This window comes from Salvelinus alpinus, chromosome 30 (assembly GCF_045679555.1).
Source record: "Salvelinus alpinus chromosome 30, SLU_Salpinus.1, whole genome shotgun sequence".
Lineage (NCBI taxonomy): Eukaryota > Metazoa > Chordata > Actinopteri > Salmoniformes > Salmonidae > Salvelinus > Salvelinus alpinus.
Window position 1 is genome coordinate 36636508 of NC_092115.1, and position 18046 is coordinate 36654553.

At 42.9% G+C, this 18046-nt stretch overlaps 2 protein-coding genes across 3 annotated transcripts; one reads left to right on the forward strand and one right to left on the reverse strand.

Moving 5' to 3' along the window:
• The first annotated feature begins 1116 nt into the window (after positions 1–1116).
• On the forward strand, positions 1117–5000 carry LOC139560282 (zinc finger protein 24-like). The gene is made up of 2 exons (XM_071376921.1): positions 1117–1663; positions 2707–5000. Exons 1-2 carry the CDS (start codon positions 1384–1386, stop codon positions 3654–3656), a joined length of 1230 nt encoding a protein of 409 aa, XP_071233022.1. The 5' UTR covers positions 1117–1383; the 3' UTR covers positions 3657–5000.
• LOC139560279 (nectin-4-like) lies at positions 4529–17951 on the reverse strand. 2 transcript variants are annotated; one of them, XM_071376917.1, is made up of 11 exons: positions 17703–17951; positions 16856–17050; positions 16550–16717; positions 16059–16337; positions 15856–15973; positions 6787–6938; positions 6367–6532; positions 6197–6272; positions 6008–6070; positions 5684–5896; positions 4529–5550 (listed from the first exon to the last, which is right to left on the reverse strand). In XM_071376917.1, exons 1-11 carry the CDS (start codon positions 17764–17766, stop codon positions 5251–5253), a joined length of 1794 nt encoding a protein of 597 aa, XP_071233018.1. In that variant the 5' UTR covers positions 17767–17951; the 3' UTR covers positions 4529–5250. The 2 variants fall into 2 exon arrangements, with proteins under 2 accessions (XP_071233018.1, XP_071233017.1); XM_071376916.1 differs by having other exon boundaries at positions 16856–17053; positions 17703–17908.
• Between the last annotated feature and the right edge of the window lie 95 nt (positions 17952–18046).

An 18046-nucleotide genomic window follows, 5' to 3' on the forward strand; every position in this document is an offset into this window, starting at 1 on the left:
GCTGGTAGTTGGAGTAGAGCCTCCCTGGTGCGGCTTGCTGATCCCGGGCCCCATGAGGATGGCGCAAAGCCAGTGCCTTTATCTCTGGTGGAAGAAAAGTCTACTGACTGTTAGGTCACATGCACGCAGGAAGTTTACGTTTATTGGGATGTATCTTGTCCTGGAGGCAGAGCTGAGCGATTTCTACTAATGGGCCAGCGACAAAGTCAAAATTAGCTATACATTGTAAAAAATCCATGAAAACAAAAATACGCTACGGTTAAGCAAAAGGTTAGCAGTTCGGTTAAGTTTAGGTTTAAAATCTGATTTTATGACATTGTGGCTGTGTCAGCTAGTGACTACCCTGCAGAGCTGCCTCCAGTACATAAGTCATCCCAAAAAATGCCAACCTGTGTATTCACACAGCACAGGGAGGGTCCGGGCCTTTTACAGTACATCTAGGACAAACATAAAACACAGTACCTGACTGGCGAGACATTCCAGGTTCATTATTTAAACAGTCTGTGTAAAACATACAAACTACAGGCGGCAGGTAGCCCAGTGGTTAGAGCGTTTGGCCAGTAACTGAAAGGTTGCTGGATCAAATCCCTGAGCTGTCAAGGTAAAAATCTGTTGTTCTGCCACTGAACAAGGCAGTTAACCCACTGTTCCTAGGCTGTCATTGTAAATAAGAAGTTGTTCTTAACTGACTTGCCTAGTTAAATAAAACACAAAAAGCTATCCCTGTGTTTGAGCCTTTCTCTGGAAAAGTGAGCAGTAAAAGTGAAAAAGGTTCACTCAACTCAGATAAAGATTGTTGTCTGTTTGGTTGAGTAGCAGTTGTGTGCTTTAGAGAACTTGCTCAATAAATGAATGACATCAGTCCAGAATCATAGTATAATGCACCAATGTTGTTCTGGCCAGAAAACCAGTCTGAATTGGTGATGATGGTACATAATGGTAGATTGGTTCAGGAGACAATAGTACTGTAGTCTGTTCCCTGAGCAGCAAGAAACAGTATTACGTGCCTGTGCCATGTATCTGGCTACAGAAAAGACAGGTGAGCTCACGGTCTGTTTATGTCCTCTACGGACACCGTAGGACTCTTTAATGATCATATGACCACGCGCTTCTCCCATCCTTTGTTGTCGCGGAAGTAAAGACCCATCGGTGGTAGCTAGCAAAAGTGGTTAACAGTTAACTCAGGCAGTTTACCTTCCCAAAAAGTATACTTAACTGGGTGTGTCTCCCATAGACACCAATGCAATAGCAGCTGGGTCTGACTTCCATGGAAACAGGAAAAAAAGCAGCGAGTCGCTTCCTCTTCCGTCTCTGGTAGCTTGCTATTGTATTGTCTTTTCCGACTGAACATTATCTTTAGAAACATAACAGTAGTCACATAAAATGTTGTTCCAGGAGAATATAACCAATTGTGTTACCTTTCAGACCAAATTAACCTCGGTTATGGATGTGTTAGCCAAAGCTGCGGTGGCAGAAATAAGTAAAATGTTCGATGATGGTTTTACTGTTTTACGCTTGGAAATGTGTCGAAGAGAAAATGAAATCGAAGCGTTAAAAAGAAAATTATTGTTTATGGAGAACGAACGGCAAAGGACGACGTCCAAAGCGCGAGAAGCAGGCTGTTATTCCACATACTCTTTGTCTTCCAGCAGAACAGAGCAGGGTGAGTCAGCTCGTGTTTACTATACTCATAGCAATATAATACATGGATTTTATTTCTAAGACTGTACTAGCTAGCTGTGTTTAGAATGAACCAGTACATGGGCTTGAGGAGACGATACATATGACGAGCACTCTGACGCCCAGGATCCTCCAATTTAAAGACTCATTAACCAGCTCCATAAACGTTATAATGTAAAAAACACGTTGGGTAGTCAGCAACATATGGAGTTATGCAGAACAACTACAGTCATTACTGCCCTTACGCACGGTATGTACTCCCAAAAAAGGTAAATAAGACTTTATTTCGTTTTTTACCGCATGCGCCAAAACCACCTTCGGCACCTCCAATAAAATCACTCATTACTACTGTCTCGCAGGCTGATCCACCAGCATTACAATATTCCGAAAGGTCATTGATTTTATTGGAAGAACATACCGTGCGTAACGGCAGTAATGATTAGCTGCTCTGCGAAACTCCATATTTTGGTGAGTACAGAACCTATTTTGACATAACGTTCGAAGAGTTAATGGGACTTTTGCCGCGTTCTATTGCAAGTCGGAAAAATAAAACTCAGACATTTCCGACACGCTAACTGTTGTAGCGATACACGTGCCGCGCTCAACGAACCAGCAAGTCGGAAATGTCCGCGTTTCCTACCTCCGATTAGGAGTTTATCCCCAAGCCCAGGTCCTGGTTCAGGTATGCCATGTTCACATGCTAGTCGGAACTAAGAAACTCGGAAATTTCCAACTTGATGATGCGTTACTACTACCAGTTAGCAAGGTGGACATTTCCGACTTTCCTAGTTCAGACTAGCACTTGAAAGGTGCATTTGAGTAGACCTATCTGAAATGTGTTTCTGTCCATCTCAACTAAAGGGTAAATTCTTCAAAAAGATAAAGTATTAACAATATGACTGACATTTATGCCTAGTTAGTGTAGATAATTGATTTCAGTTGTTGACCTTGTTCAATTGCTCAGTGCTCTCTGAACTTTTACATAGTTTTTGACATATACTGACAGTTCATTTAAACCTTTCCTAGGGTCCAAGGGGTCTGATAAGGATGCTGGTGAAAGGACTTCATTTGAGCAGACCGCGAGAGACAAAGTGTTCACACCTAAAGACAAACAACTGGATCAAAATAGACCACAGCCACCTAAAGAATCAGTAGAGGGTCTTAATGAACAGTACAGGTCTGGCTACCAAGAGGAGAAGGGTAGTGAAAGAGAATTAGTGGTGAAGACCGAGCAAGAGGAGGAGTATGATGTTATTTCACTACATACATCAGGAAGTGAACATGGTACAGAGAGATCAGATCATCAGGAAACGGAGTTTGCCATGGATGACCGAGAGAGTCAGCTGTGGGCGTCTGTATCAGAGATCAACTGTGACTCTGAGGGTCCAGATTGCTCATATGGTACGGAACAATATACACAGGATCTCAATACAGACATACAGCTTATTCAAAGTGCAGTGCAGGGTCTGGATAGCGATCCATCATCAGAGATGGGGTACATAAACAGACTAATGAAAGAAGAGATGCGAGCACAGTCTGTTTGGAATGACCGAAGTAGGACCTCTACAGATTTGGTTCAGGCACAACCAGGTCAGCACAGAGAGCAAACTATGCACCCAGAGAGAAGGGAGGATGGAACTACTACCAGACTGCCATCAGACAAACAAACGCGAGCCAATGAGAGTGGGGCATATTCCAATGTTTGGCTAAACAATGTATTCTCGTTTGCCCCAAATGGTTTCAACTCAGCAAAAGTAGCCCCACAGGGAACCTCAGCAGGAGAGAAGCGGTTTGTTTGCACCTTTTGCGGAAAGAGCTTTGACTGGGTCAGCCACTTGGAGATGCATCAACGGATTCATACGGGAGAGAAACCGTACAACTGTGTGACATGTGGGAGGTGTTTTGCTCAGCAGAGTAATCTCCGCACACACCAGCGAGTACACAGGGGTCTCAGAGCAAAGCAAACAGTCTACTGATGGTCATCACCATGACGAGACAATTAAGAACATTCTAGAGAAACCAGCTGGGGCACGCCCCACACATTATGAAACAACCTCATTAACCACGTTTCCATCCAGTTTTTATGCGAGTAAAGTCTTACCATATTAAAACAAAATCACGGCTGTGATGTTTCAGTGCAATTTCATAAATTCTGACAGATAATTTGTTTGTTCTACCTTTTTGTGTCTGTAAAATGTATTATGTGAGAAATGACAGTGGAAACACCTTTATGTGCAAATATTAATATAATAACCATACCAAAGTAAACTTGGAGTCACAATTATATTGTGGGTGGTCCTCCCATACGACTTGTGAAACCATGCAGTTTATTAGGCTACAGATTAAGTTATAAACTTCACAGCCCAATGGGCAAAAACTGGTTGCATCATTGTTTCCATGTTATTTCAACAACAAAAATGTAATCTGATGACGTTGAATCAACATGGAAAACTGATTGGATTTGCCAAAAGTCAGAACTGTAACGAAATTGTATTTTTCATCCAACTTTTAACCTAAATCTAATGACATGGTGACATTTCACAGTAGTTGACAACCAAATGTAAATATAAACTAGACGTTGAAATTGTCTATGCCCAGTGGGAAGGTGATGAAAGTGCACGGTGATCTTGATGCTCCTTTCCAATAAATATCGAGGGTCTTATTCTGGTGACATGATGATCAACGCTTGACTGCCGTGTTTGTCAAATATCCATAATCTCATCATGTAGACTACCCTACCCGCACTGTATCTGCGAGCTGTTGGCTCTAGCGCACATGCCAAGACCAGAGTAGGCATATTTGCTATATAACACGACTGTTTTGTAGTTGAAAATGTGATGGAAACGCATTGAACTTTAGATTTTTATTCGGTACATGAAAACAAGTCAGTTTGGGGTAAACACGTTGGAAATGCAAATATTTTATTCGGATTCAAGAATATTCACATGAAAATCTGTCGCCAATTGGATGGAAACCTAGCTATTGACAAACATTTTACCAATGACTGTGAACAGAGTTTATGAGAAGACAGTCAAGACACGTGCAGAAAGCAGCAGTGTTACTTTTGTCTTTCTATTTTGTAAAGTGAGAGCAGTGATCCCCTACCACAACTGTTACACTAGTGGTGCTAATATACTGTAGGGAGGGATCACAGCCTCCTGCTTGTAACCTTTTAAAAGGAACAACGATATCTAGAGCCAGATCTCCATCGTCTTTTTAAAACTATGCCAGAGACTAACACATCTGGAGAGAAAAACGACAGTGGACATGCTTTTACCAGTGCATACATTTTTATGAATAAACATGAGAATTCTCTCAAACAGCCCTTTTGATTTTTTTAAATAGAAAGAAACATGAAAATAACATTAACGCACAAGGGTAGGGTATATTTAGTATATCAGAACTATAAGGTTAGCTAAAATGACAGCACAAGCACAACTGATAAGTGCTTAGACAAGACTAGGTTTACAGTTGACAAAGCGATGCTACAATATAACAGGCCTCCATGACCATTGGGTTAGGGTGGAGCAGAGGGCAGTTCCCTTTTCAACAAACTCCTTTCACCCCTGTCTATATGTTCTGTCCTCTGGGGTGTAGGAGGATGGCGTTGGAGTGTGGTTTGGGCCGCAGGAACCCGTTACTGTAGTGGAAGTGGTTGGAGAGTGCCTCTGAGATCTGGTATGAACTGTTGTCACAGTCAGCCTCGTCAACCTCCAGCACGTCCTGTCTGTCGCTCCAGTCTTCCCCTTCCGTCATGCCTTCCCTCTGGCCACCTAGGTCGCTGAGCATTGGGGGGATTTCTGTGGGCCCCACACTGCCATCATGATCCTGGGGCTTCATGGGGACAAGGGAGGAAGGAAGGCCAGAGTCCTGAGAAATAGAGAGGCACATATTGTGTGGCATTGAGAGAAACAGATAGGCCTTTCAGTTATTACAGAGTAAACTTAGTGTGCATTTTCAAACTTTCACGTATCCTCTTCCTCTCTCGGACACAAATACACACCAGGGACATATTGCTGCTCTTTAGGTACGACTCCACCCTTCGTCTGCGCTCTTCCCTTTCTCCCTCCATCTCAGCCCCCCTCGTACTCTCTCTGCACTCGCGCCAGCTAGATTGGTACAGGACGGGGCGGCCTATGTAGTCCAAATCATCCTCTCGAACCGTCCCCCACTTCCCACCGAGGGTGGATTGACTGCCTTTGTAGATGGGATGGTCCTAACGAGAGGGATCGCAATAATCCACAGATTAAACATCAATGAAATCAGTATGATACTGTACATAATGTTATAAATGTATAATATTGTTGAAGCTTTTATGAACTCTCACCTCAAGGGACATTAGGCTTTTTTTCATTCTACTGTCTAGTCTGAGTTGTGTACAGTCTTCATTCTGTGGGTGGGGTGAAAAGTAGAGAAAGACAATAATTATTGCTGGCAGACACTCATTCACAAGTAGACGATAACTAATAACTTAAAATAAGAGCAAACAAGCGTTCGAATTTAAAGTACTCTGCACCTGTCCTCTGGGGTCTGTGCTGACAGAGTTGAGTCTCCTGGAGGAGGCCTGTCTGGAGAGATTGTTGATTTCTAACCTGTGAAAGAGAGCATTTCAGAAACTGAGGGCGATTTGAGTATTTAAGGATAGGGGGGGGGGGGGGGTTCAAAGTATTATGGAAATCAACTCACATCCTTTTACTAAGCTCCATCTCTAATTTGCTGTTTTTGCGTCTGTGGTATCGGTTGACTAAAATGATGACGATGATCATGACGATGACCAACACCCCAGCAGCCACAGCTATAATGATCATCACTAGAGTGTCAAAGATCACTTCCTGCACACTCCGAGATGTCTCTGAGTGAGGGAGTGGGAAGGAAAGAGGGAATGCACACAAAATTGTAACCACAAACAACCAAAGGTAGCGATTGCAGTGCCATGTATATAGGATGCAGTTTTGTTGCAACTTTAGTGACATCTGTATTTCAGATTATTATCACAAGGGGGCAGCAATGTTACAAATATTACTAATCCGGTGTAGTGACCAGTGTCATGTTTTTCTGTTCAGATCTCCCCAAAATACAGGAATAACTTTGCCTATTTCCCCTTACCTGTAACTGTGATGTTACATTTTACTTTCCTTGTCCCAACGCCGTTGTTCACCACACATTCATAAACTCCAGTGTCATTCAGGCTCAGGGCTCGGCCAAACAGAAGCCTTGCTCCATCCACAGTCAGGCCATCTGGCAGAGCCTTACCATCCCTGCAGACGGAGACAAATGTACCCACATACAGGGGATTAAAGAATAGCAGAAAACAGGAATGCCCACATTAATACTAATCCTCTCAACAATGTACTCATGTAACCTACTCAACATAGCACAAAGCTACCTGGGGCGGCAGGTAGCATAGTGGTTAGATCATTGGGCTAGAAACCGAAAGGTTGCTAGATCGAATCCCTGAGCCGACAAGGTAAGAATCTGTCGTTCTGCCCCTGAACAAGGCAGTTAACCCACTGTTCGTAGACCGTCATTGTAAATGAGAATTTGTTCTTAACTGACGAGCCTATTTAAATAAAAAATAAATAAAAACACACTCATCATGACTCATGGAATAGCAGACTCACTGCATGAAACAATGGCTATGTCCACGAAGGCAGACACAGTGGGTACCCTTAAGAAAAAAAGCTTGCAGTATACCTGCAGTTGTGGACATAGCCATTGTTTCACACAGTGGGTCTGCTATTCCATGAGTCATGATGAGTGTGTTTTTTAATTTTTTATTTAAATAGGCTCGTCAGTGAAGAACAAATTCTCATTTACAATTACTGCCTACAAAATACAATATTCAACTGCAGTTTCAAAACATTTTTTTTTGTAAGGGCAGGGTTGTTCAATTCTCAATTCAACAGTTTTAACACAAATCATGAAAAAACAACATTAAAAGCCTTTTGTTCAACTAGACACTACCGGAATTTAAAGCTCTGACAAGAATGTCAGCTAAGCCACAGTAGTAGCCTGTAATTAAATCAAAACAATAGGTCAGCGTGCGTTGGTTAGGTGTTTTAGCCAGTGTTGTAGTACTCGAGACCACATATTGAGTGTCTCGGTCCACACACCACATATTGAGTGTCTCGGTCCACACAACACATATTGAGTGTCTCGGTCCACACAACACATATTGAGTGTCTCGGTCCACACAACACATATTGAGTGTCTCGGTCCACACAACACATATTGAGTGTCTCGGTCCACACAACACATATTGAGTGTCTCGGTCCACACAACACATATTGAGTGTCTCGGTCCACACAACACATATTGAGTGTCTCGGTCCACACAACACATACTGAGTGTCTCGGTCCACACAACACATACTGAGTGTCTCGGTCCACACAACACATATTGAGTGTCTCGGTCCACACAACACATATTGAGTGTCTCGGTCCACACACCACATATTGAGTGTCTCGGTCCACACAACACATATTGAGTGTCTCGGTCCACACACCATATATTGAGTGTCTCGGTCCACACAACACATATTGAGTGTCTCGGTCCACACACCACATATTGAGTGTCTCGGTCCACACACCACATATTGAGTGTCTCGGTCCACACACCACATATTGAGTGTCTCGGTCCACACAACACATATTGAGTGTCTCGGTCCACACACCATATATTGAGTGTCTCGGTCCACACAACACATATTGAGTGTCTCGGTCCACACACCACATATTGAGTGTCTCGGTCCACACACCACATATTGAGTGTCTCGGTCCACACAACACATATTGAGTGTCTCGGTCCACACAACACATATTGAGTGTCTCGGTCCACACACCACATATTGAGTGTCTCGGTCCACACACCACATATTGAGTGTCTCGGTCCACACAACACATATTGAGTGTCTCGGTCCACACACCACATATTGAGTGTCTCGGTCCACACACCACATATTGAGTGTCTCGGTCCACACACCACATATTGAGTGTCTCGGTCCACACAACACATATTGAGTGTCTCGGTCCACACAACACATATTGAGTGTCTCGGTCCACACACCACATATTGAGTGTCTCGGTCCACACAACACATATTGAGTGTCTCGGTCCACACAACACATATTGAGTGTCTCGGTCCACACAACACATATTGAGTGTCTCGGTCCACACACCACATATTGAGTGTCTCAGTCCACACAACACATATTGAGTGTCTCGGTCCACACACCACATATTGAGTGTCTCGGTCCACACACCACATATTGAGTGTCTCGGTCCACACACCACATATTGAGTGTCTCGGTCCACACACCATATATTGAGTGTCTCGGTCCACACAACACATATTGAGTGTCTCGGTCCACACACCACATATTGAGTGTCTCGGTCCACACACCACATATTGAGTGTCTCGGTCCACACACCACATATTGAGTGTCTCGGTCCACACAACACATATTGAGTGTCTCGGTCCACACACCATATATTGAGTGTCTCGGTCCACACAACACATATTGAGTGTCTCGGTCCACACACCACATATTGAGTGTCTCGGTCCACACACCACATATTGAGTGTCTCGGTCCACACAACACATATTGAGTGTCTCGGTCCACACAACACATATTGAGTGTCTCGGTCCACACACCACATATTGAGTGTCTCAGTCCACACAACACATATTGAGTGTCTCGGTCCACACACCACATATTGAGTGTCTCGGTCCACACACCACATATTGAGTGTCTCGGTCCACACAACACATATTGAGTGTCTCGGTCCACACAACACATATTGAGTGTCTCGGTCCACACAACACATATTGAGTGTCTCGGTCCACACACAGCATATTGAGTGTCTCGGTCCACACACCACATATTGAGTGTCTCAGTCCACACACCACATATTGAGTGTCTCGGTCCACACACCACATATTGAGTGTCTCAGTGTCGGATACATTTGTACTCGGTCTTGACTAGGTCTCGGACAGTAAGGACTCGTAATTTCTTTGAGTAAAAAACTCTTAATTATCAGCTTCAATTCAGTCAGCGCATAAAACCGCTTCGGCCGGCCAAATATATACACTCCTTTCTTGAAACATTTATATCTTAACAGTCTTTATATCTATTATAAACATGTTTGCGCAGTGGTGAACCTATAGGCCTTCAGTGTGTGACAGGTTAGTACAGTGGTGGACCTATAGGCCTTCAGTGTGTGACAGGTTAGTACAGTGGTGAACCTATAGGTCTTCAGTGTGTGACAGGTTTGTGATTCTGAAAGGACAGCAACCGTAATACCAATATCATCTGTAGGAATATCATCTGCAGGCAGCAAGAGAGTACAGCTCTCAGCTGGTTTGACATGGAGCAGCTCACAGAAGAATGACATCGGTAGCGTAGGAAAAACGTTTCAACTTATGATATTGACCAGTAAATGCCAACTAAGGCAAGAATGGGTATGCAAACCAGGAATTTAAAAAGTTTAGTCCAAAGCGTTGGTTAGTAGGCTATTTGTGATGCGCAATTGTCATCATGAACTGTTTGCATCAGGGGTGTACACATGGATGGGGCTGGTTGGACACAGGCCCACCCAATCAGACTGATGTGGTTTAAGCATTGTTGTGGACTTAGACCATCACATTTTTGTCCTTTTTCTATTAAAAAAAGTGGGATTTTGAGAGTGTAAATCTGAAAAATCTATAGGAAAACTCATTAAAAAAAACATAGGATGTTTCACACAGGGTGTCTTTACTTTGCTGGGCGGGCCATTTGGGAACTTTTTTGACAAAATTAGACTATACCACCTTCTTCAGTCACCACTACACCACTGCATAGGACTGATAGAAAGACAGCAGTCACACACAGCATGATGTTTGGGATAAGCAGTCCATAAACTCAGACATAATAAGCCAGTAGGTCCCAATCAGAATACAAAATCACAACCATTAAGCATGTCCCAATCGAAACGTACAACTACTACTTCCCATTGCAAAGAAATTCACGTTTAGCACAAAAAGTAACCGGTGACCTGAAGTTTACAGTGGAACTGACAGTGTTTTAACTACTTTGCAGATATGAAACAAACAGACAATCATAATATCAGTAAAACATACAACATTCCCAGTTCCTGCTACAAAATCAACTTTATAAGATGTTTTAAAAATAGGTTATATTTGACTCAACGTTCCATGATGTACACTAAGGCATTGTTGGCAGAATAGATGGATGCAGTTCAACGCATGATTAATATAATTCACCAATACTTTGTTATCTAAAAAATATTGCTATCAGATTGTAAATCACAGCTGGCCTGGTACATTGTTTGCTGCCACCATTCGGGATGCACCATTTCAGTTTCAATGACTCAATATTTTGGACAAAAACTGAGAAATGTAACTAAGGATGGGAATGTCAAGACAATCAAACTAGGAAGAGCAATGATCACAAGTCAGTCATAACGTGGTTAATAGGCTAGTGTATCTATTTATGTATCGAGCTAAAAACACGGAGCCTAACGTTAGCTAGATAGCTAGCTAGCTGCTAGGAGGATGTCATGTAATGCCTTGGAGGGGTGGGTGAGTGACTTTTCCCCCTCATATAGTTTTTCGGTGACTATACACAGCTAGAGATGCAGGTGTCATTTAGTTAGCTAGCAAGAACTTGAATGACTATTATACAGTTAGCATATCTCTTTCGTTCACAAATTTACTCTGGCTATCTACTCCGATGTCAGAGCACTCTCGTCTGAGTGTGCCAGATCACAGAACACCTGCTGAATTTGACCGGTGTCAGTAAATGTAGGCAAAAAAAGTAATAATTAGTCAAGAACGCTCTAGATAACATGTAAACAGCCTAACCAGCTCTTCTATGGCGAGTAAAATGGTCAGTTGTTCTCTCATTTGTGTCTGGAAGTAGCAAGCTAGCCAACTTTACCCAGTTAGCTTGGGTGCTTGGTTGGGACAAGCATGCATTGGCAGGCAAGCTGCAGAAGGACGAGGAGGCTACAATTCCCCATCGTTTATCAGTGCAATTTTGACGGTCAACTGGCTGAAAAAGTTTGACAGGGTTTTTAATGTTAATTTATTAGTTTTAGTTCATCTGGCTCTTGTTAGCATTAGTTGTTGATGTGCATAATAGAGAGAGAGCCTACCATTTCATGGTTGTTTGATCAATAGGACTATAAAGTTTCCAAATGTAAGAGGACTCCCGTGGTGTTTACATCTTTGCAGAAATCCTTTTAGGTGTATTTTGTAGCTTTTGGTGAATGCATTCTAATTATCTAAAGTCACGCTGTCGCGACTGCCTGTAAACACACAGTCCAGTTCATAGTGAATGATGACAGGCCCTACTGCCTGTAAACACACAGTCCAGTTCAAAGTGAATTATGGCAGGCCCTTGTGGCAAATGGCTTGTTTACATAAAGGCCTACTGTAGCTCTGATTGGCTATAGAGCACCGGTCTGTGTAGACTCCAGTCCTGGACAACACAGGTGTTTTTATTCGGTTTTATTTACTGCAGTGTCTATTAATTGTCCAAACATACAGCCACTTTCCCTCTCTATACTGCTATATAATTTTCACAAATGCCTTAGTATACATAATTCCCAAACATTCTAAGAATGTATGAAAACGTGAAAATTACCATATCTAAGTGTCAGCAAATGTTTTAAAAGTGTGATATTTTTCCTGGGAGTGTATATGAACAGATGTGGCTAAAATGCTGTCAGTTCCAATTTAAATGCAACAATATTTCACACACAAGCTATTTTCAAAGAGATGACTAACAACAGGAAGTGCGCTGCAATAAACCCAGTTCCACTCACCAGATGATGATAATTTGAAACTTAACTTCTTGTTTAAAGTTATTCTTGAAAAGGGAGAAGCTAACAAATAAGCAACAACATCCTCTTTGATAACACCTGCTGCAGCCACTACAAACTAGTTAAAGAAGGCATACGTTTTTGTAAAAACGGTCCCTCCCATTAAGTCAAAATGTGATTGGTTGGTTCCACTGTCACGCCACTAAATGTTGCCCTAATGTCTTTATCTACTGTATATTCTTATGGCCTAGTCAATGGCTGATTTAGCTAGCTAGATTTATCTCCCAAGAGACCTGCAAAGAAAAATCCTGACTGGATCTTTTTTCTCTTCAGTTTGTGTTGGAAATTGTTAACACTGAAGAGAAAAAAGATCCAGTCAGGATTTTTCTTTGCAGGTCTCTTGGGAGATAAATCTAGCTAGCTAAATCAGCCATTGACTAGAGATTAGATCAGAACATTATTGAAAATAATAATCTAATTATATTATTATAATTATTTTATAAATCCTTAGCCCTTCTCTGAAGGCATATAAGGCCAATTGTTCCCCACTGTGTTTGGGTTAGTAATAATTTGTAGTTCGGCTATATTTTCCCTCGGCATGGATTTTTTCACTATTCTGAATGTCTAAAGAATCTATATGTTGTTCTGAAATATGAACCCAGAAATACTGGACATTTTGAACTCTTATTATGGTGGTGATTTGACAAATTACAATCATGGTCTTGAATTGGACTCGCATTTTTCTGGTCTCGGTCTTGACTCGGACGACCCCTTGTCCCTACTATGAAGTAGGAGGCCCCGGAATAAGCTCAGATGTCCTAGGGACTATAATAGAGAGCAAGTATCTGATCCCACCAGGAACTAGGTCCACTGAGAGGGCTCACGTTGCCCTAGTTTCACTGTGCCCAGCCGGGTTACCATTTTACTGTTCACCCCAACAAGGAACTTCTCACATTTCTGTCCTCACTCAGCCCAACCTTCTAACCAATCCTTCATAATGGAATCAACGCCAGAGATTACATCTGACATTGAATATATGTTTGAGAATAATACTACTGATAGGGAAACCCTATCACCAAGTGGTCAGGATCCAGTTTCTTTTCATTAAAATTCATTACATTTTTAACAACATGCCAAATGTGATACTTTATATACATTTAGAGCAATTTTGGAAAAGTATACAGTGGGGAGAACAAGTATTTGATACACTGCCGATTTTGCAGGTTTTCCTACTTACAAAGCATGTAGAGGTCTGTAATTTTTATCATAGGTACACTTCAACTGTGAGAGACGGAATCTAAAACAAAAATCCAGAAAATCACATTGTATGATGTTTAAATAATTAATTTGCATTTTATTGCATGACATAAGTATTTGATCACCTACCAACCAGTAAGAATTCCGGCTCTCACAGACCTGTTAGTTTTTCTTTAAGAAGCCCTCCTGTTCTCCACTCATTACCTGTATTAACTGCACCTGTTTGAACTCGTTACCTGTATGAAAGACACCTGTCCACACACTCAATCAAACAGATTCCAACCTCTCCACAATGGCCAAGACCAGAGAGCTGTGTAAGGACATCAGGGATAAAATTGTAGACCTGCACAAGGCTGGGATGGGCTACAGGACAATAGGCAAGCAGCTTGGTGAGAAGGAAACAACTGTTGGCGCAATTATTAGAAAATGGAAGAAGTTCAAGATGACGGTCAATCACCCTCGGTCTGGGGCTCCATGCAAGATTTCACCTCGTGGGGCATCAATGATCATGAGGAAGGTGAGGGATCAGCCCAGAACTACACGGCAGGACCTGGTCAATGACCTGAAGAGAGCTGGGACCACAGTCTCAAAGAAAACCATTAGTAACACACTACGCCGTCATGGATTAAAATCCTGCAGCGCACGCAAGGTCCCCCTGCTTAAGCCAGTGCATGTCCAGGCCTGTCTGAAGTTTGCCAATGACCATCTGGATGATCCAGAGGAGGAATGGGAGAAGGTCATGTGGTCTGATGAGACAAAAATAGAGCTTTTTGGTCTAACTCCACTCGCCGTGTTTGGAGGAAGAAGAAGTATGAGTACAACCCCAAGAACACCATCCCAACCGTGAAGCATGGAGGTGGAAACATCATTCTTTGGGGATGCTTTTCTGCAAAGGGGACAGGACGACTGCACCGTATTGAGGGGAGGATGGATGGGGCCATGTATCGCGAGATCTTGGCCAACAACCTCCTTCCCTCAGTAAGAGCATTGAAGATGGGTCGTGGCTGGGTCTTCCAGCATGACAACGACACGAAGCACACAGCCATGGCAACTAAGGAGTGGCTCCGTAAGAAGCATCTCAAGGTCCTGGAGTGGCCTAGCCAGTCTCCAGACCTGAACCCAATAGAAAATCTTTGGAGGGAGCTGAAACTCCGTATTGCCCAGCGACAGCCCCGAAACCTGAAGGATCTGGAGAAGATCTGTAGGGAGGAGTGGGCCAAAATCCCTGCTGCAGTGTGTGCAAACCTAGTCAAGAACTACAGGAAACGTATGATCTCTGTAATTGCAAACAAAGGTTTCTGTACCAAATATTAAGTACTGCTTTTCTGATGTATCAAATACTTATGTCATGCAATAAAATGCAAATTAATTACTTAAAAATCATACAATGTGATTTTCTGGATTTTTGTTTTAGATTCCGTCTCTCATAGTTGAAGTGTACCTATGATAAAAATTACAGACCTCTACATGCTTTGTAAGTAGGAAAACCTGCAAAATCGGCAGTGTATCAAATACTTGTTCTCCCCACTGTATCTCCTTCAATTATATCTAACTACTGCAGAAACAGATTCATGGATTTTTATCATACTGCAATAGTGAGTATTTAATTGTGTGTTCTGTCATTATTGTAATGCTCGCAGAAGAATCTTTAATTATGTGCAGACCCTGTGTTTTACTGCGTATTAGAGTGATATTTGATAAAGTGCTTAAGATGCGCCTCCAACTCTTCCCCCTCCCTCCATGGCTCCCTCACTCATGTGAAAATGTCTCTCTCCCAATCGGTTTTCTTATTCTGTAACTGGACACGATGTCTTTTATTTATTCTTGAATGGAACAAAGAGAGAAAGGCACCCTCCTAATTGACATACTCTTCTTTGTATGTGTGTGTGTGTGTGTGTGTGTGTGTGTGTGTGTGTGTGTGTGTGTGTGTGTGTGTGTGTGTGTGTGTGTGTGTGTGTGTGTGTGTGTGTGTGTGTGTGTGTGTGTATATTTTTCACGCCAGTATTTGTATAGTATATTTTATAATGCAGATTGTGTTACATTAGGCAAATAATACATAGACAGAAACAAAGACAGTCAGTCAGACAGGTAATACCTGGTCCAGGTGAAGTTCTTTGGTTTGGGGTTTCCTCCAGACTCACAACGGAGTTCAGCTTCCTTCAGTCCCATGTACCAGTTGCCATCAAAGCCGGTGACAGATGCATCTGGGGGAACTATCAACACAAACAATGTCACTTTAATCCTAGCATGGCCATCTAGTTACCACCTGCCCATGGTGACAGCCGAGGGTAAACTCACATTGCACCACCAGGCGGTTGCTGATCCTGCGGGGTTGTTCCAGAGCAGGGTGCCAGACCAGGCAGTCCAACCGCATGCCATTCATGCTCCTCAGGGGGTGCAGGGAGAAGTGGGTGGACACAGCCCCGCCCTCGGAGCTGCGGTTCTGGGCCTGGCCAGGAAGGTCCGTGTCCCAGGTCAGGCGGGGTGGAGGGCGGGCCACGGAGCGGCAGGAGGCAGCCACGTGGAAGGACTGGCCCTCCTCCAGAACCACCGGGTCCAGAGAGGAGATGGGGAAGGCTGGGGGGAAGGGAGGGAGAGGGGCACGGTCAAGCTGAGGTATATTAGATTGCATTTTATACAGTTAAATAGAGTTTTTAAGTAAGGCTTTGGTCAGTCAGAACTGAGAGAGTTCCTTCAGTGGAAATTACTATGATGATTATAACAATGAAAATAGTAACTTGGTTTACATCTAGGATGAAAAGGAGGATGGTTAAAGAAATGTGTCTTACTCCACACAGTGAGTGACAGCTTCCTCTCAAAGTTCCCATAGGGGAATGTGCTGATGTGACAGATGTATTTCCCCTCATCAGACTCCTCCGTGGTCAGGATGAGCAGAGCAGAGTTCACCATGGAGCGACTGCTCTCAAACCTCACTCTCCCAGAGTACCGCCCAAACTCTGATACAAAAACAAGACACGAGACAAAGGGACAGATTTGTTTCTGGTAAACATCAGTCATTGTAAACAAATGCAAGAAAACAACAGTATGATAGTGATTGAGTGATTACGTGATGTGTGAGGGCATGGTGTACCAACCTGTGTGTCCCTCTGTGCGGTGGGCGGTGATGATATGTTCCTTGGTGCCATCAGGTAGCTCCTTGATCCAGCTGACCTGAACTACCTGCTCGTCCTCCTGAACCTGGAACTGACAGGGCAGCCGTGTCTCATCCTCCGTCATGGACCGCAGGGCAAAGGATGGAGGAGGCTCCACAAACCCACCCCTCACACACGCTGCTTTTTGTGAGAGAGGAGTGTGTGTGTTTGTGTGTGTTAGAGACAGAAACAAGGGTGAGAAGGGGTGTGAGAAAGAGTAATGCATAATCATCATAATAAACAAGAGCAAACATTTCCCTTTGAAATGTCTGGGGCGGATAGACAGTCTGTAGTTAATGATTCCTTCACTCATGAATGATTACACCTATTTTACAGACAGGGAAGTGGGAAACAGACAGATACACACAGGGACTCAGAGGTAGAGTATGTGCCACAAAGCTGTTTAACTTGCTTTTCCTGTTCATGACATTTGCCTTTATCACACCTCAGTTTGGCAGTCATGCTAAGGCCATTAATACACAAACACACTGACAAAAAGTGCACTTACTCACCACAAACAAAGCCTACTTTTAACACAGGTATGGGCCTATACATGCTACAAAAACGTACTCATTACTAATCAATCAAAACAAAAGATGCAGGGAAATAGCCTGTGTTTTTTGTTTTCCAAAGAATGTTACTCTACCACATTTCTATGGTGAATGTTGCTCAGCACTTGTCACCACCACTCCCTTTCCTAATAGTGTCATGGTATGCAACAAAAATACACACTCAGATATAAAAGCTATATACATATATTTGTTGTTGAAAACCCATTCCCAAATCTTACCAAATCCCCATAACACCAACCAGGCTGCCTCCCACTGGCTCTGATCCCAGACAGGTAACTTCATCCCTCGATTCACCAGTCCTCACAATATCAACTACAAGCTTCAAAATGTTATGAAATAATTCCTTTTCGTAATCTCATTATTAGAAATATGAGAGTAAACTGGTGCCACTTAAAAGTGCAATTGAAGCAAAAAGATTCAGCTCCTAGCGCTGTTTACGGTGGAGGCAGGTAGACAGGCTGTGCGTCAAGTTGGCAGTGCGTCAGGTGTTCGCCTCTCTTCGTTTATGCTTCATTAACCAGACTGTTACCATGGTTACTTTATGGATTTTTAGTGTGACCAA

Excerpts from the sequence above, each read along its gene's own strand:
- LOC139560279 (XM_071376916.1), bottom strand. The coding sequence starts at position 17,766 with ATGAAGTTACCTGTCTGGGATCAGAGCCAGTGGGAGGCAGCCTGGTTG. Across the intron at positions 16,338-16,549 it reads GCTGTCACTCACTGTGTGGA|CCTTCCCCATCTCCTCTCTG; the intron begins GTAAGACACATT and ends CCTTCCCCCCAG. Across the intron at positions 15,974-16,058 it reads CAACCGCCTGGTGGTGCAAT|TTCCCCCAGATGCATCTGTC; the intron begins GTGAGTTTACCC and ends TTGTGTTGATAG.
- LOC139560282 (XM_071376921.1), top strand. The coding sequence starts at position 1,384 with ATGTTGTTCCAGGAGAATATAACCAATTGTGTTACCTTTCAGACCAAA. Across the intron at positions 1,664-2,706 it reads TTCCAGCAGAACAGAGCAGG|GGTCCAAGGGGTCTGATAAG; the intron begins GTGAGTCAGCTC and ends AACCTTTCCTAG.